Raw genomic sequence first — 25,603 nt, 5'->3', positions numbered from 1 at the left:
TCTTGTCATGTTGATGGGCTGTCCTAGGAACTTAACTCTTGTCTTTATCAATTTGCCCATGGTAAAATGGGTTTTGTGATGCGTGCTTTTGCTTCACGTCAGGGAAGCTATTGACGATGTATCTGTAGCTTTGTGTCTAAATAGTGCAAAGGTTCTCACCTCTGGCTGCACTTTGGAATCGACTAGAAATTCAAGAATACTAACTCCTGGATCCTACCCCCAGAGATTCTGGTTTAATTCCTGGGTCCAGGGAGGTTTAATTGGGAACCAGAAAAGCTCCCCAGATGGGTCAAATGTGTAGCCAAAGCTGAGAACCAGGGCAGTGGGAGACTAAGAAACAGGGACAGTGAGCTGCCCTTTTGTTGAGAAAGGTGGCCTAGGCCCCAGAGTTTATTCTTTTGAGGGGAGAGGCTTTTTATCATTGAATTTAAATCTTCTTTATGGCTCTCTTGACGAAAATTGTGCGCGTGTGTGTGTGTGTGTGTGTGTGTGTATACATGTGTGTATGTCTAGATCAGATCACTTAAGGATTTAGTGACAGCATAGCTGAGAACCTGGGACCCTACCCCTTCCTGACTCTAAGGTAGCGTCCATGCAGCCCACAGGAGCCTAAAAGCCTCAGGAGTCCCCTCTCACTTTGTGGGTCCCCTGTCACATTTGCATTTCCTATCATCATTTTAGGGAGTGCAGGGAAAAGTGTTGGTCACCTTAGGGAGGGTACTCAGTGGCTAGAGCAGCTCCCAGCTTAGAGGGCGGAGACCACAGCCTAGGAGTGGACTCTATTCAGATGCAATTAAGGCCAGCCCCCCCCCACCCCCAAAGAGGAAGTCAGAGGAGAGAAAATCCCCATGGAAGCTCAGCTCCAACTGTGGCCTTTGTGGGTGCATCCTTTTCCTATTCCCTGAGAAATGGGGAAGGGGTGTCGGAAATCCTGATCTCCAGATTTGGCTCTAGGTTCAAAGCCTGTACCGCATCAGGCAAGTCTCGTGACCTCCCTAGACCTCAATCGCCTCATCTATGAATCATATTCAGATTTATGGTCTCTGAGTTCCGTTCAGTGTTGACATCCCACGTGTTTTTTTTTTTAAATATTCAAAATTTTATCAATCCCTGAATAGACCAGGACAATGTTTTGTATCAATGAAATGTGTGACTTGGAAACTTGGAAAAGCTGGCAGAAATCAGGCGGAGGTGGTTTTGTTCCAAGGTCTTTACAAATGAAGAGTCCCTTCGCTTGTGACTCGGCCCCCCCATGCACTCACGGTGCCATACTCTGACACAGGATCTTCAGGCCTAGCCCTTTGTCTCATTCCTCTGGGCATCCTTGGCCACTTTCTTCACCTTCCTGGGTGCCAGTTCCCTGTCTCTGCAGCCTACTCTCTTCCCAATTCCACATGGCCATTCTTGGAGGATCCTCAGGGGTTCCTGGTCTTGAGCAGAAAAGCCTCCTGATTGTGAGCTGCCTGGTTAATGGAGGGCATTTCACTTGGGAAATAGCTCTTGCTACCAGCAGAGCAACAGGTGGGCCCCAGCCTTGGAATGAATGGCTTTTAAAAGCATGGATCTTGAGACCAGGGTTCAAGTTCCACCCCTGGGCACGGTACGTACTCTTTGGTGCCTCAGTTTTCTCATCTGAAAATGGGGTTAATACTAGTTCCTCCTCCCTCCTAGGGTTATAGTGTACATTAAATGGATGATATACAGGAGGTCCTTGGCACATGGCATCACTCAATACCTGTTAGCTGTTAGGATTATTTATACACGTAGAGGGAAATACAATAACCAGAAGGCCCTGTCATTGCCAGCGAGGGCACAGAGTGGAGACGATCCCTTTGGCTCTCTGGTTGCCTTAGTCCTTTCAGTGGATGGTGGTACATGGCAGAACCGGCCCCTCTCACTTGAAAGGCTCAGCCTCGGTGTGGATTTTGAGGCCACTTCCCACAGGACTGGGCAGGGCCCCGGGGATTTGCCCTAATGCCGTTGCACACTCTCGATAAAGGATTTACACGCTTTGGGAGAAAAAAATGACAAACGAGTTGAACAGCAGAGATGAGTGTCCGGCAGCTGCTCGTGGAGGCCCTGAGCAGAGACATGGGGACGGGCTGTTGCATAAATGTGGTTCTGGAGGTGCCGCTAAGAAAGACCCTGCCGGCCCGCCTGCCTGAGCCTGTGCAACCAGTGTCTGTCTGTCTCTCTCCCTCTCACCCTCTTTCCCCCATTTTTCTCCCCCTCCCTCCCTCATCTCTCTCCCTCCCTCCCTCCTCCCTTCTTCTCTCCCTCCCTGTCTCCATCTCTCTCTTTTCCCCCCACCATCTCCCCGCCTTCTGCAGGAGCTGTGCCTTTCTCATCAGCTGTAAATCAGGTACAGGAAGACTATAGTTAACTAGATCTTGGAGGGTCAGAGAACCCAGTTTGGGATTATGGGGCTCCCCTCCCCTTCCCCTTCCTGCTGTCTGCACCTCGATCTGAAAGGGGCAAGGGAAAGGGGAGGTCGTGCAACCTGAAACATTTATTCTTTTGTGCCTGGTTAGCAACTGCTGGGAGAAAGAAAAGCGTTGCCGCGGAGGAGGTTGACACAGACAGCTGAGATGAAGTTTGTGGATTATCTGTGGATTTAAATGATCCTCGCTCCTTCTTCAGCCTGGAGAATTTAGGAGCAGGGAGTGTCTGTAGTCAGGTTGCCACTGATCTAGGATGTGAGGGGATTATCTCCCCTGTCTGCCCCGCCTTCTTTCTTCCAGATTCACAGGGTAAATCAGATGGTCTTTCCCCATGGAGAGGGCTGCCCTGAGTTTGTTCATTGATTCAACAAGTATTTATTGAGCACCTGCTATATGCAGGAACTGGGTCACAGTGGTTACCAAGACACACGTTCCCTGAGAGTTTGCTTTCTAGAGGGAGATTGATGATAAAAAAAGAAGAAGAAATAAGTGTAAGATTATTATAGATTGTGGTGAGTTATTTGGAGGAAAACACAGGGTGGAAAGAGAGTGTATGTACAGGGAGCCGCTCTGCAAGGTGGCCAGGGAAGACCTCTCTGAAGACAGGACGTTTGAGATGAGACCCCGGGTGTGAGGAGTAAACAGCTGTGGGGAGGCTGAGGAAAGAGTAGCCTGGAAGCAGGAAGGGGCTGGTGGGCCCTTGGTCAGAAGGGAGGCGAGGGAGGGCAGGGTCAGCTCACGGGAGGATTTGCCCTAATGCCGTTGCCCGCTCCAACTATTTTTGTGGATGGTGTCCAGATACACAGACCAGTCTTACTCAAAGCAGAGAAGAATGTTTCACCCTAACCCAGTGCCACAGGCAGATACGGAGCTTTGGCGTGACCTGCAAGCATTGGGGTCCCAGGTGGCCTCAGGATTGGTGCTAGGGAGCAGCCCCATTCACCGATAGCAACGTCCCAGGAGTCAGGGCAAGGTTTCTCTACCTGATGCACTCCTCTACACCTTGGAGGCCTTGTGAGTACCAGAACAGGTGTTTCCCCATCCGGCCTTGGCTGGGAAGGGAGCGCCCCCTGCACCTGGTGTGTGGACACTTTCTTCTTAAGGACACTAGTTATATTGGATTAGGGCCCACCCGAATGACTCCGTCTTAATCACCTCTTTAAAGACCCTATCTTGAAATACAGTCACATTCTGAGGCATTGGAGTTAGGTCTTCAACATTTGAATCCTGGGGTGAAGGTGTTGGGGGTGCATAGGTCAGTCCACAACGTGAGGTCAGGCCCGAAGCTATCCTTCACGCCTGGCTGGTGGCCTGGGTGGCAGCTGTAATGACATCTGAAGTGAGGATCGGTGCTGTGGTTGTTGCGTGTCCCCATTCCTGTGAAGAGCTGCTCCAGGGAGGTCTGGGCACCAAGCCAGCTCCCCTCTCTTCCACAAGCATGTACCCTGGGATCACTGCCATTTGAAGGTGCAGCCTGACCCCAAGGGCCCCTGGAGCCAGGTCCTCAGGAAAAGTAGCCAGGAGAAGTAACCTCCTGTTAGGAGCCCAGGATGGAGTTCCAAACGCCACAGTGGGAGCTGCAGTGAGAGGGGGCCAGCCTCTGTTGTGCATCTCCTCCTGAGGAGGGCTGTTGGGCCCTTAGGGATCCAGGACAGAGAACATCAGAGGGAACAGGGAAAGGCAGCTGCTCGAGACCAGGAGCCTGGGATCAGAACTGTTTGCCTTCCAGGTCAGCTCTACCGGGGCTCTCAGAAACCCTGGGTGCACTTCTCTTAACTGACAGAGAAACCGAGTCTTGGCGAAGAGATCCCACTATGATGCAGCAAGCCGAGGTGTCGGGCAGGGCGGTCAGTGGGTGTGGACGGAAGGCCTGATGTGTCTGGCAGCATGAGGGAGTGCTTTCCCTGCAGCCTCGGACAGGACATTGCACCGAACGGCAGCAGTGGGGGGATGGGCCAAGGGTCAGGCCGCCACCCCAGATCCTTGGAGCCATATGGGCACCAAACCTTAGGCTGTTAGGTTGGAAGGGACTTTAGTGCGAGTGTAGACCTCTGGCCTTACAGGTGAGCCCAAGGCGAGCAAAGCCTCAGGCCCAGAGTGAGCGAGGCCTCACACAGTGTTACTGGCAGGACAGGCCCAGACCTGGGTCTCCTACACCCATCTGAAACCATCTGTGTGCCCTGATCATCTGTCCCTGTCTGATGGCCCAGAGCAAGGACAGCCTGGCTTCTCTGCACCTGGAGACCCTCCAGCCTGCCTTGTTCGTGAGAAACCTAATCCTGCCGCCTTCTCAGGGCCCTGGGCTTCCGTCTGGTCTCACTTTCCCCTTGATGGAAAAACCCCAGGGTAGATTGTTTCCTATGACCAGGTGCTGCCTGCTCCGTGTAAATGGGGGTGACCTGCCCTGGAAGGGATTGACCTCCGCTGAAAAAAGTGGCTGACTTCCAGGGAAATGGGAGTCACCCAGGGAGCTTCCTGTGGCAGAAGACATTCTGACCTGGACCAAGTTCTCAGTATCAGGGTGATTCTCTTGATCTCCTCACCAGACCCCCTGCAAAGGAAAAGACCTCCACTCAGCTGAATTCCACGTTCTCCCTAACTCAGCCCCTCCCCTCCACTGGCCTCCCTCCCCACTGTGCGCGTGTGAGTCTGCATGTGCGCGTGTGTGTCTCTATGTGTGTCTGTGTTGAGGGAATACAGCAGGGTCCCTTTGGCTTTCTCTCCCTAAGGGCCAGGGCCTGGGGCTTCCTTTATAACTGGTGGGTGGCTCGGACCCTCTTTCTTTGACGCTGCTTGCCAGATTCCCTTGTCCCACCCAGACTGTAGAAGAACCCACTGTAGAGGGCTGTCGTCCATCAAGTCTCTCCACACCTTGACGTTCACCCTTCTTTGCATAGAGCAATAATTTGGGCTTTCCTTATTCTTGGGACATGGAGGAAAGTCCTTAATTTGAGTGCAATGCAAGTCTGCCTGTGAGGATTGTTTTTGGCCGCACATAACAGAAAACCCACCTAGCCTTGGTTTCAACAGGTTTAAGCACGAATTTCTGCTTGTAGGATGAGAAGTACACGGAGGGTGTCAGAAAGGATGTGGGCCTCGGTGACATGCTCAGAGATCTGTCCTTTCTGTCCCTCACATGGCCTCCCTCTGCCTGCGATTTTTCTTGCCAGTCCGTGGTCTCCTCCTCTGTGTAGTCGCGCCAATTTTGCAGGCTGGTGTGTGGAGCAGAGGGGACAACTGTATGAGAATGTGGACACACCAAGGTGTCCCCAGGCGCCTGGGGGTGGTTTTGCGCTGGAGGAATGCCGTGCCTCTGGTGATGCTCCTGTTGCCCTACAGGTGACCCTACTGGCCTTCTGAGCTCCCTCCGCCCCCTGGCCCGGTGGGACCCCGATGGCTTCTCTTCCTGGTACAGTGATTTGCGTGGAAGCACAGTCTGCCTGCTGCTTCCATTAGACCAGGCCAAGGGGCCAGTTGGTCAGTCTTTGCAGAATCTCGGGAGAAAGATTTGGAAACCAAGCAGTAAAGCACCTCCTTTAATCAAAGGGTGGACCCATAGGAAGTGCCAGCTCTACCAAGCAGGCACAGTTGCCCTGCCATCACCAAGAATGGCCCTTAGCTCCAGCAGCCTTTAGCTGGTGCCTGTGGCTTCTCCTCGGCAGCACGCCAACCCTTGTCAGCTGAGAGGTCCCCAGCTGTGAGGGGCCTTGGGGAAGGGACGTGCAATCCTCCCACTGCTCCCCCCATGTCTGTCCCCGGGCCAGTGCCTGCCACTGTAAGGACGACCTGGACCGACAGTGGTGCCTATGGGTGACTTGGCTCTGACCCTCCAATGACCTTCAGTCACCAAGCAGCCCTTGATGCCCTTCCTCCACCCAAGTCCAAGGACCCTGAAGTTACTGGTGCACAGCTGTGTTCGATCAGCATCGAGGGGAGGACATCTTGGCTTGAATCTTCGCATTACCAGAAAGCCTGTGAAGCAGGCCAAGGGACGTCAGCTGGCAGGAGCCTCAGGAGTCCACCTCGGACTGGTGCCCACAGCCGGGGCTCGGGATGGTGGGGCCCTGTGCTGTGCCCTCTGCCTTCCTGTGGCCAACTTAGAGATGCTGCCCATGCTCGATTGCCCTCTTCATCAAGGGGATGGATGTAAGAGGCCAGAGGGAAAGGTCAGCGGTCTTCTTCAGCCATCCCCTCCTCCCATGTTCATCTACAGCTTGTATCAAGGCTGAGTCTCTTACTGAATAAAAAGAAAGGAAGAAAAAAACCAACGAATGATCTTGAATTCAGGGTAGATGTAAGAAGACAAGTTCCTAGGAAAAGGATTTACTGCTATCTACAGGGGCAAGACTGGAACAGTCCATTTTCCTTCTGTGGCTCCTGCAATGAAAGAACCCCACAGACAGTCCACCAGGCTGCCTGCCTGCTTGGTGCCCTGGGCCTGTGTCCCTGCCCTCCTGTCAGGGAGCACCCCACAACCAGAACCCCCACTGTGAGAGTTTCCGGAAGTGCTCACGTGTCCAGACACAACTTCAACAAACAATTTCTCACATTCCTCTCCTTTCTTCTCTCCCCTGCTCCCTCGTTGCCCTTTCTAAGTCTCCTCATTGGCCATTCCTGGGCCCCAGGCTGGCTGGGAGAGGCCATAGCTTCATCCTCAGACTCATGCCCTCACGATGAGCAGTGCTGGCTGGAGAAATTCTAATTTAGTTCTTTTAGGAGCTTCTGCTCTCACTTATTTTCTTTCCCATTTGGATCAGAAACACATAGCGTCTGGCACCAATTGAAATTGCTGCAGGATGCCTTCCGGAAGACACACCACCCCCCACACACTGGGCTTCCCTTGGAGAGAGGGAGGGCGAATGGGGAGGAGAAGAGGCAGAATGTTTGCCTCGTCGTCTTCGCTTCCCCAGCCACACACTCTGAGTCCGCTGCCTAGATTCAGGGAGGCAGGAGTCAGCAGGGGATTTAGGTGTCCTGACTCTTGGTGTAGCAGTTCTTGCCCCAGCGTCACGGTGTTGGTGGCTGCCTTGGTCAGCTTGGGCTGCTACAAGAAAAAACCCCCACAGACTGGGAGGCTTAGACCACAAATATTTATTTCCTAGTTCTGGAGGCTGGGAAGTCCAGGATTAAGTGCCTGCAGACTCAGTGTCTGGTGAAGACCTGCTTCCTGGTTTGCAGACAGCTGACTTCTTGCTATGTGCTTGTGGCGAGATCTGTTTCTCTCTTCCTCTTGCCTTTCGAATCCCATCATGAGCTCATCGAAACCTAATTATCTCCCATGGGCCCCACCTCCTAATGCCATCACATTGGGGGGTTAGGGCTCCAACATATGAGTTTGGGGGGATACAAATACTCAGTCCACAGCCGTGGGGATGTCCCCACAATGGACTGGCCGTTCCATCACTGGGATTTGGGTCTTAGAACACAGGGAGGAAGCTTCAGGATGCAGTGTGGCAGAGTAGGCAACCCCAGCTCTCCAGCCCATTGCAAACCAGGAGGGGAGTGGGCCTGCTCTGTGGTGCAGCAGCCACTGACTGACCTGAGAATGGGGGCCTCACTTCACTGCCCAGCTTGGCCATTCCCTTTCTGTGAGACCCTGGTAGTGGTGGTAGCGGTGGGGTTTCCTTCACCTGCCAGTCTTTGCACGTTTAATCAGGCGTTTCAATGATCACTGTGACTCTTCCCAGCTACAGTTGATGGGTTTTGTGATTCAGAAGCCTGAGCCTCGGACCGCCTGGCTGCAAATGAGGGTTGGTCGGCAGAGCATTTGGGGGACAGCAGCCGGTGGGGAGGGGGGTCACACCTCCCTGGTGACTCCCACTGATCTGGCGAACCCCAGGGCTCGGTCAGTGAGGAAGCCTGGGGACCAGGAGCTGGCAGGGGTGAGGGAGTGAGAACGCACAAACTTACCCACTGAGGAAAGGTGCACCTCCAAATTCTGACTCCGCCACTCGTGATCAGACTTTGAATTCCTGCAAACGTACTTGAACGTGGTCTTCCTCTCAGGCCTTGGAAGGGCTCCCCAGCTTCACTTCCCTGCTGCCAAAACAGTCCTTTCAAGTCGGTCCATTCTGATTTTCATTCCCCATTTCCAGGTAGGCAGGTGGCCAAGATATCAGCTTCTGGAATGTGTGTGGGCTTGGCTGGGCCTGCTCCCCCATTCCTGCTCTTCCCCTGAGGTGGGGTCCATGGGGTGCCTCTGGGTGGGGAGGGACCCCGGGGGAGGGTGTGCACTGGCCCCTTCCCTCCCTCTGATCCTCCGGTTGTGTGTTCTCCACAGCCTGTGATTGCCATCCCGTGGGAGCCGCTGGCAAAACCTGCAACCAAACCACCGGCCAGTGTCCCTGCAAGGACGGCGTGACAGGCATCACCTGCAACCGCTGCGCCAAAGGCTACCAGCAGAGCCGCTCTCCCATCGCGCCCTGCATAAGTATGAGCAAGGCACCCTTTTCCTCGGGGCCCTGGCTTGGGTGCGGGGGTTTGAGGGGGTCCTTTCCAGATGCTGGTCACTGATATCCAGTGGGTGTAGTGCCCCCAGCCCCATGTGAGACCCCCCCCCGAGCCTGTGGGGTTCTTGCAGAAGCAGCTGGGGACCAGCAGAGCCAACCTGTCTGTGGCTATCTGTCCTGACAAAGAGTGAGTCTCTTGCTCCTGGGCGGAAGCAAGCCTCCTCCTCGGCCCAGGTCCGGCTGCCATATGCCACCTTGACCCTGAACCTGAGGGTCTGTACCAGGGGCCACCATTGCTGCTCTGGGAATTCCAACACACCCTGTCCCTCGCAGACTCAGAACAGAAAGGACTGACACCACATGGCCTTTGAGGGAAGCTGGGCAGGGCTGCCACAGCCCTTATGAAGGATGGGAGCACCCCTGAGGGCCCTAAGGCCCTGTTGGGCCAGCCATTAACCCCTTAGTTGCTGGAACTTGGGGAGGAGGTGAGCAAGGCTACAGGGGTCACTCGGGCCGTGGCTCAGCTAGGTTTTAATGTCTTACAACTGGTAGGATCACACAGGTGTCATGAGCAGAATTAGCCCTGGGTGGGAATCAAGCCTGGTTGAGAGCTGGCCACAGCCTCGGCCTCCCTGTGGAGGACTGGCCTAAACCAGATAGGACGATGAAAAAAGGAGCGGATCCCAGCTCACCGCTCAGACCCTGGGATAAAGTCTGCTTCTCTAGAGTGGGGTTAGCACACCTGGACAAAGGGCTGGTCCACTGCCTGGTTCTGTATGTCTCGATGGTGTTTTGTTTGTTTTGTTTTTTTACCTTTCTAAAATGATTGAAACAAAAATCGAAAGAATACTATTTCCTGACTTGTGAAAATGATATGAAAGTTCTGTGTCCTTAAGTAAAGTCTTGTGGGAACGCAGCTGTGTCTGCTGTTCACACGCTGCCTGTGGCTACTTTTGAGCTCTGACGGCAGAATTGAGCAGTCACAACCGACACTATGTGACCTGCAGAGCCTGAAACATTTACTAGCCGGTCCTTTACCGGAGAAGTCGGCCGACCCTGCTTTAGGGTGTCAGTGGACCTCAGCTCTGGGAGGGCACTGGCTTTTCCGGTCAGCCACGACGGACTTGGAGCAACCTTAGGCATAAGCAAGAGGCTGGGACCCCTCACCCCAGCAGCCCCTGGGGGTCCTTGGAGCAGTCCCCACCGACCTTGCACACCCACACTAGGTAGGAACCTTGCACACACTGCATCTCACCTGCCTAAGCTGGGTGTGGTCTTCGCTCCCAGAACCCTTAGGGCTGCGTCAGTTCCAGCAGCTCTTCTGACCAGTTTCTAAATCAGGAGACATGTCCGCAGGGGTCCAGTAACAGCAGATAACCCAAATCTCAGTTTTGGGAGATTGAGCTCAGTGTCCGTCCAGGGCAGAGCAAGGTGAAATGGTTTTCATGACAACCTGTAGTCGTCAGTCTAACAACTTGCAAAAATCCTTCTTTTCGGTCTGTCCAAAAAGCTGCAAAGTGAACATTTTTAGAGTTCTAGGAGGACATCAGTGCCGCCATCTGGGATTATGAAAACACGGGGGGCGGGGGGAATGAGGTCTCCCTTATAAAGGGAGTTAGGATGCTCAGAAGTGCCTGGAACCAAGCATTTCCAATCACCCAGGGGAAAGACCATGAAATGGAGCTGGTGTTTCAGAATCAGTGACAGAGAGCTGGGAAACGGGGGCTCTCGCTTCTCGACGTGCTCTCTACCTTCTCCCGTCCTCTCACAAAGCGCAGGTTGAGCTGCGTGCCAGCATTCCCACCAACAACCTGAAGACCTGGGTCTCCATCCTGGGACTTCTGTGAGCTCTTTCTGAGGGCACCCAGCTACAGGTGCCCCGACACAGGCTGGGGGACTTGTGCCCTGTTTTGTCACAGCTCTGGGAGCCACAGGCCATCTGCATACACCCTGGTGCCAGGCCTAAGGCACTGGGGTAGAGCAGCCAGTATGGCTTTGTGGCCTCAGCCTGATCCGTGGACTTGCAGGATTAGGCTGGACCGTTTGGAGGTTCCCTCTGGAATGTTTCTGCTGGGACCAAGTAGCTCATGAGGGCTAAGAGGAGGCCTCGTACAAGGTCCAGTTTCTTAATGCCTGTGTAAGCTGCTGTGACAGAGCATCTGTTGGCTGTTATTGCTGATAAAATCCCCCAAGAACAAGATTTGTCTCCAAATTGTGGGCTGGGTCCTCTGCCCATTCCTTCCTAGAGAGGCAAAGGCTGGCTTCTGAGGGAGGTTCTTAGGTTTGCTCCGAGGCTGGAGTGTTCCATCTCCACCCACCAAGGTTCCAGCTCCAGCTGATCCAGAGTCTGGGGGTCCAAGGGAGGTCTTACCCCAAACAATCAGATGGTGACCAGAGTCTGTGGAGCTTGTGGAGTCCTCTGTGACCCCTGTATATGTGGTCTTCCATAAGGAGCAGCACCTCCCTTCCCCTCAGGGACTTCTGGTCCACGGTTTGGCTTCATTCAGAAAAAGGAAGCCGGAGCTGTGACACCTGGTCTTTCCCAGAGACTGGCTGAACCCTCACGTTTTCAGAGCACCAGGAGCTAGTCGGAACTCATTGCCATTCTAGGTAGAAAAGGAGTAACCCCAGGAAAGTGCACGCTTCTACCAGGTCCCTCGATCCACTGTATTGTCAGTCTGCTGTATCCACCGAGACAAAACCTTAGCTGGTGAGATGTGCCCATTGGGACCTGCGTCCGGGGTGTAGACCCCTCCCTGCCTGTGTAAGACACCTCCCAGCCCCCTCGCGTGCCACCCCTGCCATGGTGCCTTCTCCACCAATGGGTCAAGGTCAGAGGTGAGCAGGGCCGAGGCAGCCACAGGGTGATGAGCAGGGAGGCCCCTCTCTACCGCCTCGGGCTGAGCCAAGGTGAAGATACATACACAGGAGAACTGAAGCACGTGCACCTGGCAGGCCCCCACTAGAGTCAAGGCCAGCTCTCCATGCTGCCTGTTCCTTTTGCCTCTCCCCCACTCCGATCCCCTCCTCGACAACCAGGAGCACTGACATCCCTGCCAGGCGGAGGGACAGCTTCCACAGGAGAACAGGCCGTGTGCCGGGCCCCCATGCTGGCTGGCTGGCTGGCTTTCTCCTCCTCCCTGGTGGTTTTCTGGAACTGGGGGCAGGGGGTACAGTCAGGAAGAGTGGGAGGGTATTATTCTTTTCTAAGATTCAAAAGTAATACCTTTCCTTGCCTGCTCTTCCTCCCATCCTGGACCTCACAGAAATCCCCGTGGCACCACCGACCACTGCCGCCAGCAGCGTGGAAGAGCCAGAAGGTAGGCTTTTCCCTTCCTGCTCATTCCTTGCTTTTGCTTTGGGGTGGGGTGGGAAGGGGTGGGCAAGGGAGGGTGATTAGAGGGACCAGAAACCTCTGAACCACCAATGGGGTGCTGCTCAATGTGAGGGGTCCCTCTGGGCTGGATTGAGGAGGATGGAGCCACAGAGCATTTTTCTGTGATGCCCCCTCCAAGAGTAAGAGGCAGGGGGCTTATGAGTGCCTGTGGGCTAGCCTCTGTCCCCTGCCTAGGCCTCTCAAAGCCGTACTCCTTCTCATCCACCAAGGATAAGAAGCTGCCCCATATCATCTGAGTGGTGGTGGCTGGGTGTAACTCCTTCCTGGGGCTGTGGCGGAGGAAGGAGATGGGTGATGGGGATGAAAAAGGCATTCTTGAGCACGGAACAGAACAGGGGTCCACAAACAGAAAGCGGGGTGGAGGGGGCTGTGACCTGGGACAGGAAGAGAATCACACGTCACTATCCCTCCCTCACCTCTTACAGAAATGGAGCATGTCCTCTGTCGCAAAGGTGGGCCACGAGCCATAGCAGGGTCAGCAGCCCCGGTGCCTTGGCCACCGGCAGAAATCACAGCTATTTTCACGTCCTGTTAGAGTTGGTGCAGATAACGTGAAATATTGTTTAGGTTCCCGTTGCTTCAAAAGCACGGAAGTCACCAAACCCACAGCTAGATCCTGATTTATAGTCATTAATAAAGAAGCACATACGTTACGTCACTGTGCCATACATCTCATCGGGGTTTTTGAAAATATTTGGATAAGTATTTCAGTATTGGTTTCCTTTGTAGCCGTATGTATTTTATTTTTGTACTTAAAAATACCACATGCAACTGTGAGAAACGGTCCACAGGTATCACCAGTTCTTGGCACAAGAAAGGTTACACAGGGCTCAGAGCCTGGCTGGATGGGGCACCACACGGAGAGCAGGCCAGGCCTGTACCCAGTGCCCTGATCCCGGGTCACATGGGGCGTTTGTGTGCTGGTACTTGGAGTAGGAGTGGGAGTGGGGGCCAGAAAGAGTGACAGTGGGGCCCCTCATGGATACCAGTGTCAGCTCTGGGGGCCTCTTTCCTCCTCCCCAGATAGGCCTGTTGGGAGGTGTGAGGGAGGCTTGCACAGCCATGCAGTTGCCCGAATGTTTTAGAATAAAGGCTCTGCATTTTTTTAGTATTGGCAGTACACTAGGAGTTTGAGAGAAAACAGATTTCAAACTTGCACATATATGCACAAGTCAACAAACAGCCCTCAAATAGGAAAGGAGAGAAAAGCATTTCAGGGTGTGCGGAGGCCACACTGGGGAAAACCAAAGATATTCTGGTCTTGGGTTGTTGGGAAGAGTCTTTAGTTACCTTTGGTTTAGCTGCAGGGGACACTTATAGGAGAAATAGTGATGAGAAGGGGTTGGAGGAAGCAGCATCACGGGTACCTGGGAGGCAGGATGACAGCTGAGGAAGTTCTTTCTGTCAAGACAGAATTCAAAGGAACATCCCCAGTTAGTTAAGCTCTAGGGTAGAGCAGTTTTGAAGTGAATGGAGTCTTGACTCTTGATTCCTTGAGGTGACGTCAGTCACATCAAAGCTCACCTGGACCAGCTCTTTGGGCTATGCACACAGCTCATCCAAGGTCAAAGCCAACAGATCTGTATCATCTCTCTCTTGCCTCCCATTTTTCTCGTCCTTGCAGCTTGACTTTAGGTTTCTTGCAGTAGTTTTTGGCTTATTCTCTTCCAAATCAGAAAGGGTCAAATAGGAAAAAAAAAAAAAAAAAAAAAGAGGGGTAAAGAAAAATAACTCATGAGATTTCTGTACATGCCTCAAGAAGCTGGTATAAAGCATGCCACAATCTCTGTTCAACCAGGCAAAAGATTCCTGAGCAAGTACTTACAGAAACTTGTAGCATCCTACTTTGAAAAATCTTCCTTAGCAGTTCTTGATGAGTTAATTAACCTTCCTGACTCCTTTTGGTTTTGTTACTGTTTATTTCCTTTCTTCCTTCTTGAACCTTTCAAATCATGATTTAAATGGAAGCAAGCAGTACAGAAACACCTTTACAAAGCGCTTGGTTCACAGAGGGACTAAGCGAGCAGGTGTGATGCTTGTAGCTTTGGCCAGACCCTTTTGGCCCTTCTCCGGTGGTCTGTGGGTGCCCAGGATCTCTGATGCCCACACCGGAGAGCTCGGGCCGTGCCACCCGAGAGAGGCCAGGCTCGCCTTGTCTCGGCAGGCAGGACGATGTGGGCAGGAGGCCAGGGGGCCCCCTGGGAAGCCAGGCCTGGGAGCTCAGCACTTCCAAGCCTGTTGATTCTTGCAGTGTTTAAATAGGGGAGGCCTCTGTGCCAGGATGCCTGAGAAAAGCTTATTTACTTTTGCCTGCATAACAGAGGAGAATTAATAAACCGAGAATTTGTCTTGAAAGCTGATGGACATAACCTCACCCTGAACCCATCCCCTTGCAAGGCCAGCTCACTCAGGGAATGCTATCCACCTGCTGTCTGAGCTGGCTGGGACCCCGTCATGGGGCAGGGAGGTGAGGAACGCACTGCCCGTGGGAGGTCTGGGGTTGGGGGCCCAGGAGGGAAACGGGCTGGAGGGGAGATAGGGACCACCCACTCCAAACCCACCTACTTCTGGTTGTAGAGACCTCCACCCCCATGGCTAAAAGAGGGCCCCCTGCCTGCCCTTGGCCTCCATCAGCTCCGCGGTAGTTGTTGATCTGCATGTTGTTTGGGTTTGTGGAGGCCACTTGGGAGGAGCCCTGGTTTGCAGCCAGGCAATCTGGGGTTGATTCTCCATTGGCTGTGAGGCCTTGGACGTGCAAAGACTTCTCCTTTCTGCTTTCCTTGAAGAATGAAGGGGTGGGACCAGTGGTCCCTGCGGCCCTCCGTGCCCTGCTTCTTGTGGTAGGAACGACCTCCTGCGGAGCTTTCTTCCTCTTCAGAAATACCTGCTTGCTCTCCTCTGCCTCTGATGACCAGCTTCTTCCACAGTCCCTTGCAGAGGTCCCCAAGGGCAGAGACACTGCTTAGATAGTTAACACCTGCCTGGGGCTGGGCCTGATATCCAGCATTTGCCACTTTTCCTGGGTGTAAACACTCACTGCCTTATAGCCAGTTTCAGGTCACCGCCACCTGACGTCACTGAACATAGAGTGGGGAAGAGATGCACACAGCTGTCTCTCAGAGCCCCCGGGAGCCGACTCCACCCGTCACTGCCCGTAGGATTCTCCCGGAAATGGAGGGCTAGAGGCTGTTGGTCTTTCTCTGGCCTTCTTGGTATGAAGGGGAACGGCTGTCTTTTGAGTGGAAGCTGGACTCAGGATGGAGGGAGAAGAGCGAGGAGCCAACTCCTGGGCTCCCCCACTCCCCATGGGATCTTGGGTCTCCTCTCCCAGCCCTGTCTCCTGATGGCAGTCACTTTGTTTGGGGCCCTACATGGTGCCTTCTGCTATGTGGCCCCAGCCTGCGGGTGCGTGTGACCATAGAGATGTCACACCTGGTGGCCTCTCAGCAGCTCCGTTTTTTTCATGGAAGAAAATTGGGTTTATATAGACCTGCAACCTGGATAAGCTTGGATTATTGTCATTTTAGACTTTTGTTTTCCAAGATAGGGAATAGGCCAGGTAAGTGTGGGAAATGAGCTGATAAGACTTGAATGCAGATTGGGCAGGTGTTGGGGGCAGGACTGGGGTGAGGAAAGGGCACTGTTTTGGCAGCCTGAGACCCGAGTTCTGTCTGATCTTGTTTTCTCCTCTGTGAAACAGTGTAATGATAACCCTGCCTCGTAGGGTTGTTGTGGGGATTAAATGGGATGATCCAGGAAAAGCCTTTGATTCAGTGGTGGGCTTATCATAAGTGCTCAATAAAAAAACAATGGAACAATATGGAAAATACAAATACCACAGTGCACTGAGCGTGAGTTAAGGTCTCTGTCAGCTCCTCATCGGGAAGGCAGGCTTTGCAGTGTGAGGTGTCAGCATGAGGACCAGCGAGCGTGGAGAGTCAGTTAGACGGAAAGCTCTTGAGGAGACCTGGGGAGGGAATAGGAGGGGCTGCTCAAGGCCAGGGCAGGTGAGGGAACTGCTAGTGGCCTCATCACAGCCTTCCCAGCAGCTGATGTTAGATCCTGAATCCAACAGAGAGTTGAAGACTGGAAATCAATTAAAGGTCAAGTGCTTGACTTCACGATAGCTCAAAGGTGGAGACAGCCTGAACGTCCATCAGTGGAAGAATGGCTAAACGCAGTGTGGTATACCCAATAGAATAGTATTCAGTCATAAAAAGGAATGAAGTACTGACACATGCTACAACTTGGATGAACCTTGAAAACATGCTAAGTGAAGGAGGCCAGAAGCAAAAGGCCACATAGCGTATGATTTCCATTCATGTGAAATGCCCAGAATCAGCAAGTCCAGAGACAGGAATGATATCAGTGGTTGCCAGGAACTGGGAGGAGGGAGGAACAGGGAGTGATTGTTTGATGGGTACAGGATTTCCTTTTGGGGTGATGGGAAAATTCTGGCACTAGATAGTGGTGATAGTGGGCTGTACGTTATTGCGCATGTATTTAATGCCACTGAAAACGGTTAAAATAGTCAATTTCATGATATGAGTATTTTGCCACAATTTGAAAAACAGTCAAATGCTTGAAGTCCAAATCCGAGGGTGAAGTGAATCTGGCTTGTTGGGTTGGGGTGAGTAGAGAGCAGGAAGCCTGGGGTCAGGGTGCTGGGGCCCGGGCGGCAGTGGGAACGTGCTTGCCTTCCTGTCCCCTTCCTCACTGGGAGACTTTTGAGGGTAGGAGATTTCTCTGAGCACCTCCCCACCCTGTCTCTAAGCAGGAATAGCCCAGTCAACACAAGAAATGGGGGACATTCTCTGTTGCCTTCCAGACATACAGCAAGTGGCCACATGGGCTGTGTTATGTAGAAAAGGTCTGGCCGCACAGCCTTCTGAAGTCTTCTGAGCCCCAGGTAAGGGAGCCTTGGGTACTCTTGGCAAAGGAGAAAAGAACCTATGAGTCCATAGGGGGGCTGCTGGCTGGAGCTAGGATCTCTGACCGTGCAGACAACCCAGGTCACTTATAAGAAGGAGGTCTGTTAATTGATGGAGGCCCTGGTTTTCAAAAGGTGGTATGAAACAGGATATTAGGCTGTCCAGGATCAGCTATTTAGGAAATGACCATCAGATAATTACTATTCTCGGAAGAGATTGGACCAGACCCATGATAAAAGAGAAAGAGATTTTGGCTAAATGAAGGAGGAGATGACATCGACCTGATGCTTACTCTGTGCTCGGCACTCTTCTCAATAGTTAACCATTTAATCATCTCTTCCACCCATATGAGGTAGGTACTGTCATTAGCCCCATTACACGTAAGAGGAAACTGAGGCACAGAGAGGTTAGTGAGCACTAGTAAGTAGCTGGGATTTCAGCCAAAGTCTCCTAGCCTCGGAGTCTGTGTGTGACATTGACGCCGTGTCACTCTGCCTCTCAGTAGTTAGGCTGGTTGGTCAATTTGGGGTACATTTTTTATATTCCTGACTGTGTAATAACATGCTACCAAGAGAGAAGACGAGCTCACATATCCACAGGGGACCTGAAACCAAGGCAGAGATGGAGGGGCCGCCAATGAAAAGCCACTGTTTTCTGCAGATACCAGTTAAAGAGGGTCTTGGGAATGTGATTGGGTGGTGTGTACGGCTGGCCTGGCTGAGGCCATAGCATCTGGCCATCGGAGAACCAGTTAGCAGAGCTCTGTCCCTTTGGTCCTAAGGTGGCCTGAGTGAGACAGGGCAGATAAATCAGCATGTATCAGAAAATGGGGGAGGGAGGGAGGGCTAAGTGCCTTCCTCACACATAGGACAGTCCTTGCGTTGTAAAAACAGGCCTGTGGAGAATCGGCTGAAAATTGTTAAAACTGGTAAGAGAATTCTGCAGGGAGGCCGTTACAAAATTAACACACAAATTCAATGATCTTTCGTATGTATCAGCAATAACTCGTTACGAAGCATTGTCACCGTGAGTGGAAAGCACGTGTCTGGCCTGTAGTAAGTGCTCAGTGAATGCACATCATTTTTACGGTAATGGAAACAAAATCCCAATTAGAATAGCAATAAAAGGACAGAATGTGTATATATATATACATTTAGAAAGGATAAAACTTTCCCTAGGGACACTAAAGACCAGAAAGAAATGGGAGGTCTTACTGTGTTCTGGGAAGGCCGGATGCAAGTTGTAAAATGTCAGTTCTCCCTGAAATAATCTATAAGTTTAGCATAGTTCTAGTCAAAATCTCAGTTGGATAGGATATGATTCTTAAGTTCAGCTAGAAAAATAAATGAGTGAGAATAGCCCCTAATTTCTTTTTAAGAAACAAGAGTAATGAAGGGTGACTTGCTCTACCATATTTTTAAAATATTGTAAACAGAATATTTAAATTAGTGTGATACTGACATGGGAATAGAGAAATCACGAAATCTGAGTAGAAAGTCCAGAAATACTCAAGTATAAACATAAGAGCTTAGTATGTGGTAAATCTGTGAGTATAAATCAGTGAAGAAAAGGATGAATCGATCAGTACATAGTGCTGGGAAAACTGGCTATTTATTTTAAAATAATAAAATTAAATTTCTACTTTATGCTGTAAACCTACATAAATCCCAATGGATTAAAGATTTATATCTATTTTAATGAACCTTTAAAGTTCTAGAATAAAACATATCAGTATCAATGTAATCTTGGGGTGAGGGAAGCTTTCTAGACATGATACAAAAGTCAGAAATCATAAAGCGAAAGATTTTAAGTAGATAAAAATAGAAAACTTGCGTACTTCAAAAATCTCTGTGAGCCACATAAAAAGCAAGCTAAAAGCTGAGCAAAATATTTGTGACATGGATGACCAAAGGTTAATATCCTCAATAAATAAAGAGCTTTTACAATTCAATAAGAGGTCCTAATACAAAATTGGGCTGAGAAAATGAACTAGAAATTTAGAGAATTTGTATTATACAAATTGCAATAAGCTTCTGAAGTATTACAGTTTCTAGTAATAAAGAAATAACATTAACAAAGGCACCATCTTAAAAAACATTAAATTGATACCATTTAGAAAACAAAAAGTAATCCCTAGTGTTAAAAGGGTTGGGGAAGTAGGCACTCATTTCCTCTGGTGATGGAGCGCTAACTTGGTACCACCTTTATGAAGGGTGGTTTGTCATCCTGTATCAAAATGTATCTTTGACCCCATTTTTTCACTTCTAGGAATTTAGGCTAAGGAAATATTGATGGGTGCCAAGATTTAGCTACAAGGTTGCATATTTCAGTGGTTGTTTATAATAACAAAAGAGGGAAACAACTAAATGTCTTTCAGTGGAGTTTTAGGTACTCAATTATGGGAGATCCATATAATTATGTCATAGGGATATTAAAATGAGAAACGTAAAGATACAATAGATTGCCAAAGCAGATTACACAACACATGGAGGGTCAACTTTGCTGAAAAGACTGGTTTTCAGAGCATTTCAAATAAATTATTTCATTGTGCCCATACGAGGTGTGATCAACAAATATGGTGAATGTTTAAATAAAAAAAAATATTACAGTAATAGACACATTGCCATTAATCCCCCTCAAAATACTCTCCCCTCACTTTGAACACACTTATCCAATCATTCTTGTCACTTTCTGAAGCAGTTCTGGAAGTCCTCTTTTGTGAGTGTCTTTAGTTGCGCTGTCATGGCTGCCTCGATGTCCTGATCGATTCAAAACATTTATCTTTCATGGTCATTTAGACTTTGGGGACAAGCCAGAAGTCGCATGGTGCCAGATCCGGTGAATAAGGTGGATGAGGACACACCGAAATGTTTTTATTTGACAGAAATTGCCATATCAGAAGCGATGTGTGACAAGGAGCGTTGCCCATTTCATGTTACTTTGTTGTTCATGACCCATGATTTATGGCACACTTTAAAACACACCTTCTCACACCTGACTGACTGCACCAAACAAGCTGAAACTTGTCACACACTGTTACAAAGGTTCAATGCGCCGCTTCCCGTATTGAAGATCCCTGCCTTTCCGTTGGATGGCACTCGGCAGCAGCATTCACCGTATTGTCGGATCACACCTCGTACATTTCTGTGGTTCTCAGCCATGGGCAATTTTGCCCACCAAGGGACACTTGGCTGTTTCTAGAGACATTTTTGATTGTCACAATTGGGAGAAGGCTGCTACTGGCATCCAGTGAGTAGAGGCCAGAGGTGCTGTTACACATCCTACAATGCACAGGATCACCCACCCACTACAAAGAATTCTCTGGCCCCAAATGCTAATAGTGCTGAGGTTGAGACCCCTGTATATAGGATAAAATCTATGTGTTTTCTCCAAAAGTATTAAGGAGCAATGCTGCTGTATTCATAGATAACCAGCTCATTTGTTAGTTACACATCATATTGAAATGGATGCGGCTGAGGGTTTAGAAAGCTATGTTTTTTGAAGTCAGCAAACATTTTCTATGTGATCATTGGAAATGCTATGTTCACGTAGGAAATATTTGCCTAGTCCTTTTTCTGTGGTAAAATTTAGCCCAACCTAAAATGAAATTTATCCCAAATTCTGAGTTTCACTACAAATTACTATATTTTGAGTTAATTTGATTTAACTAATTGTTAAACCTCTTATCAAAAATCTCAGAGGAGTGGAGAGTGGTGGACACTCGTGCCTAGACTTCACAATTGACTTTTTGCCCCATTTGCTTCAACCGTTGTTTTGCTAAGATGTTTGTAAAGAAAAGCTTAGGTATTTCGCCCCTAAACATTTCAGAATGCCGTCTCTGAAACAAAACTTTCTCTTTCATCTTCTCAATAGCATCATTGCACCCAACAAAATCAACATTTCTTGGATATCATCGGATAACCAGTCCATCTTCAAACTTTCTTGGTTATTCCCCAAATGCCTTTGTGGCTGGTTTGCTTGCTGGTTAAATTCGTAAAGCATCATGCAGTAATGTGCTTTACAAAGCATAATATTGAGAAGTGCTTCTGGGTCCCCAGGCATGGGTTGCTTTTGAGAATTTAATGCACACGTAGTGGCATAACAGATGAAAAGTGCCACCCACGTGTTACATGTCGTCATCCTTCATCTCATGCTCTTGAAGGAGAGGCAGGGCCACGTGCCAAGTCCAGCCCGAACTTCAGCCCATCCTATGGCTTTGGCGGTCTGGGGTGCAATTTCTGAGCTTCTTTCAGGGGACTGTCCCTTAGGAAGGGACTCCTCCACAGCACAAGAGAGTGAGACACCACGGTAAATCCATGTCATGCTTCTCCATGGTGGGAACAGAGGGTGTGGAAACTAGAAGACTCAGCAGTGATTTAAGGTGCCCATCAAGAGGCTAAAGCGGAGTTTCTCAGTTTCAACACTGGTAACAGTGTGGCTGCAGAATTCTAAGTTGGGTTGGGGGCCTGTGCTGTGCATTTGGGATGTTGCACAGCATCCCTGGCCTCTGCATTCTGGACCATTGTGAAAATCAAATGTCCCCTGGGTGAGAACCACGGGGTTAAACTCGGATTTCCTGACATCAGCCCAGTTCCCCAGAATGCTCCAGGAAAGGAAACCAGAGACGGAGCCAAGGGAACGTGGGACCTGTGACTAGGACCTGCTCATCCACCCTGGCAGAAGATTGGACTGACCCCATATGTATTAGGTTGGACTGAGTGGATTTGCCATTTCATTTGACCAGTTGTGACCCACAAAAATGGCAATTTCATTGGTGCAACGTACTGTTGAGTTCCCGTAGGCCAGGAAACCCTGCTCCAGGTTGCCTGCATGCAGCAGTTTCCCTTTCCTTCTTTCTCACTCTCTGTCTCTTTCTCTGACTCTCCTTTTCTCTGTATCTCTTTCTATGTCCTTCACTCCCTCTGTCTCTCCTCTTCACTGGTCTCCACCACCTTCCTATTCCGTCACTTTCCCTGGGCTTCTCTCTCCTCCCCCTTTTGCTTTCCCCTTTTTGGGGCCTGCACAAAGGGCCCAGGGCAGAGGTCAGGATGGGGGTGGGCAGGGCTGGGAGAGCTCTGATGCTCCCACCCCCTGCCAGGGGCCTCTGTCACCCTGGGGAGCACAAAGGAAGCCATTTGCATTGTGGGTTTCAGGCCCCCCATTGTTTCCCTGTGTGTGGGGCGAGTAAGGGGAGGGGGCTTTGCAGGTGGAGCTGCCTGCCACCAGCCTCCAGGAAGATAAAGGGGAAGAGCTGGGAGGCCAGAGGAGCATGCTGGGGTAGAATATTTAGCCCTTTTTTGGGAGCTCTTCCCAAGGGGGATAGCTGATGGGAATGGAATGAGTGACAGGTGTCAGTGAGAGAGAGGATCGGAATCCCCAGGCCCTGCTCCTGTGTCACATAAATGTCACAGGGTCCTTGTTGGCAGAGGCCGCAGTGTGAGGGTGGGGATAGGGTTTGCAGGCTGCAGAGCTAGGCTAAGGCAGGGTGGATGCAGAGACATGCCACCACCCCCCCTCCGCCCGACTTAGGAGGGGATGCGCAGTAACTGGGCTGTGCCAGGCACACTGGCCTGAGGCCCTCAGCACACAGTCAGCCCTCTTTTCCATCCGGATTGTTGTCAGGCTGTGCTGGGGGAGAACCTCAACAGCCACTGAACTGGAGTAAAGAAAGTTCCCCTCACCCCTCAACCCCAGGGCTGGGGGTTGGGCAGCACCCACAGCGGTTGATTTCTTAAATACTCTGCCAGACTTAAAACACAGTAGTCTGCTTGGGCTGCCAGAGCAAAACACCGTAGACTGTGTGGCTTAAACAACAGAAATTCATTTTCTCTCGGGTCTGGAGACTGGAAGTCTAAGATCAGGGTGCCAGAGGCTGGGAGGACCCTCTTGCTGGCTTAAAGGCTGCTGCCTTCTCTGTGTCCTCCCTTGGTGGGGAGAAAGCACTCTGGGTCTCTTCTTATAAGGGCCCTCATTCCAGCCTCATGGCCCCACCCCCATGACCTCATCTAACCCTACTCACCTCCTGAAGGCCCCACCTCCAAATACCATCATGCTGGGGTTAGGGCTTCAACACAGGCATGTTGGTGGGACCAATTCAGTCCACAGCAAGTGGTTATGACAACAACCTTAAACACAATCATTTACTCAAGAGCATGACTTTGGAGTATTTCTTAACTCTCCCCCGACCCCAAGTCAAGTGTCCTGCAGGCCACTCGATAGCTGCAGGCTCAGTCTTAAGGAAATGAGGGAGTTGGGCTAAGGGATCGATTTGGCCCCCTCCCACGTCAGAATTCCCCAGTTCCCAACTGGTTGAGAGGCCAATTGTGGTCGCAGGGCTGGTGGCCACAGAGTCCTTGCCGTAGGGGCTCTTTCAGGGCTGTGTTGAGGGAACTGTAGGGGATTTGGACCAAGAAGTGTACCCAGAACCAGGGGAGGGAAGGAGAAGAGGAGAATGGACTGGGGGCATCATCGGCCCATTTGCTGGGTGTCCTGCCTGCTGTGGACATGGACCTTCAGGATTGGAAGGACCAATATGGCCTTGCGGCTGGGGCAGCTACCAGCTGTCTCCTATCGCATCTGGGATGGTGCTCAGACTGTCCCCAATCTCACCCCCTACCTACTGTTGAACAGGACTCTGCTCTCTGTTGTGTTGTCCTTCTGCTCCTGAAGCTTTGGGTATGATCAAATGAGACAAATCCCTGCTCTGCCCCGGGTGTGACCACACAGATCATGGTGCTTGTGTCTGTCTGCCCCCAGGGTTTTCATTCACTGAGAGCAGTGGATCTGCGTCTCAAGAGGGGCAGTGGGGCACTGTCCCCTTCCTGTTCCTTCCCCTGGATAGGCCAGCTTCTCCCTGGGGAAGAGTGTGGCAAATATCACTTGCACTTTTTTGTGGTCTCTGTATTGCAGAATTGAGGAAAGGAGAAAGCCTTTTTGTTTGCAGAGATTAGACATGAACCAGGGTCTGAAATTAATTTATTTTGTGCAGTGAGGTATCTGAAAATTATTGGTGTGCTGGAGCTGGCATGCACCTGCTCACACTGGCTCCTGAGAGCTGACTGTGGGCATCTCTCCCCAGCTCTGCATTCAGGGCATCACGCTGGTGGTTTGAAATTGGCCATGACAGGAATATTTACACCTTGAAAATTGGCACATGCTGCGGATCAAGGCTTTTGCTTCCCAGAAAGCTAGTTGTTAAACATTTCTCAGCATTTCTCCCAAAAGGTATCCTGGGAGTGGGATTTTGGATCTTATTACCAGTAGGAAACCTAGAGATGGATCATCCAATCTAGCTTCCGCATGGGCGTCCTGACAGACAGGGAGACTGAGGCCCAGGAGAGGACAGTGACTTGCCTTAGGGTTGATGGCAGAATCAAGGTGATGACCCAAGTCTCCCAACTTTCCACTGACTGTAGCACCTCGAGCAAGCATCCTTTCAGGTGGTAAGTTGTGGAGACACATCAGACCTGGGGCTTGGGAAAAGATTCTCCTGATGAAGAGAGGGTAGAAATTCATGAGTGTTTGGGGCAACAGCTTTAGTGAAGCTGCTTTAAAATTTTCTTTAAGCCAAACTGGCTTAGGCTTCCACCCACCGCCATCCTTCCTCCCTGCCCTGATTCCAAGCAGGTTAGGACACGTCCTTAGTATCACGGTCAAGCATTCCTTCCGTCCCACGAGGCCACCTCCTTCAGCCCCAGGGTGGGGAAGTTGTACTTCAGCATCCAAAATCTCCATGTGGGCCATGCCATCTTCACAGTAGTTTTCATCTTCATCAGATGGGGAGAACGCGGAGAAGGTGGTGCTCTTTTCTGGCCTGATAGTCTGCCATTGTCCTGGCTCTCGACTTCACCCCTTCCTTCCTCTTTGTGGCAAATGTGCTGCTGTGGATGGGACAAGAGGTGGAATTCTAGCCATTCATTTGGGTTACCAGGGGCCTCGAGACAGGAATTCTTGTGCAGGTGATTAGTTGAGGGGGTGTTCTCAGGAGAAACCAGCAAGGGAGTGACGGAAGCTGGACAGGGCAGAGGAAGAAGCTAGGGAAATATGTGTTTGAGAAGTCTTGTCTCGACATGATCCCATGGACAGCTCTGGAGAGTGAATCCCATTGCAGAAGTCCTGCTTAAAAGCAAGAGGCCTGGGCAGTTACACCTGCCCACGTAGATGCCCACTGGCTGTGGACTGCCTCCTGGGTAGTGGTGCATGTAACCTCCCAAGTATTTCCAAGCAGAGCAGTTTTCATCGGCCAAGGGCAAGCCTTCAGAGAAAGTGCAAGTGTGAGCCATCAGCTGCCAGCACCTGCCACAGCTGGAGGTGGGTGTACTGGCCCAGGAAAGGGGCTCTGGGCAGGGCACCAGCCACATCTGTTCTACTTGGTAAGTTATTTGA

General features: G+C 50.9%; 1 protein-coding gene across 5 annotated transcripts in view; it reads left to right on the top strand.

Moving 5' to 3' along the window:
• The window catches only part of NTN1 (netrin 1), a 195,676-nt gene that overhangs the window by 133,230 nt on the left and 36,843 nt on the right, over positions 1 to 25,603 (top strand). For all 5 annotated transcript variants that reach the window (XM_033090226.1, XM_033090221.1, XM_033090225.1 and 2 more), the window contains exons 4-5: positions 8,722 to 8,871; positions 12,157 to 12,210. In XM_033090226.1, coding sequence (XP_032946117.1) covers positions 8,722 to 8,871; positions 12,157 to 12,210 — 204 coding nt within the window. The remainder of the gene's footprint in view (positions 1 to 8,721; positions 8,872 to 12,156; positions 12,211 to 25,603) is intronic.

Source organism: Rhinolophus ferrumequinum, chromosome 21, assembly GCF_004115265.2.
Source record: "Rhinolophus ferrumequinum isolate MPI-CBG mRhiFer1 chromosome 21, mRhiFer1_v1.p, whole genome shotgun sequence".
NCBI classification, from domain to species: Eukaryota; Metazoa; Chordata; class Mammalia; order Chiroptera; family Rhinolophidae; genus Rhinolophus; species Rhinolophus ferrumequinum.
Note: the sequence above shows the minus strand (reverse complement) of the source record. Positions and strands in the feature narration are given on the sequence as shown.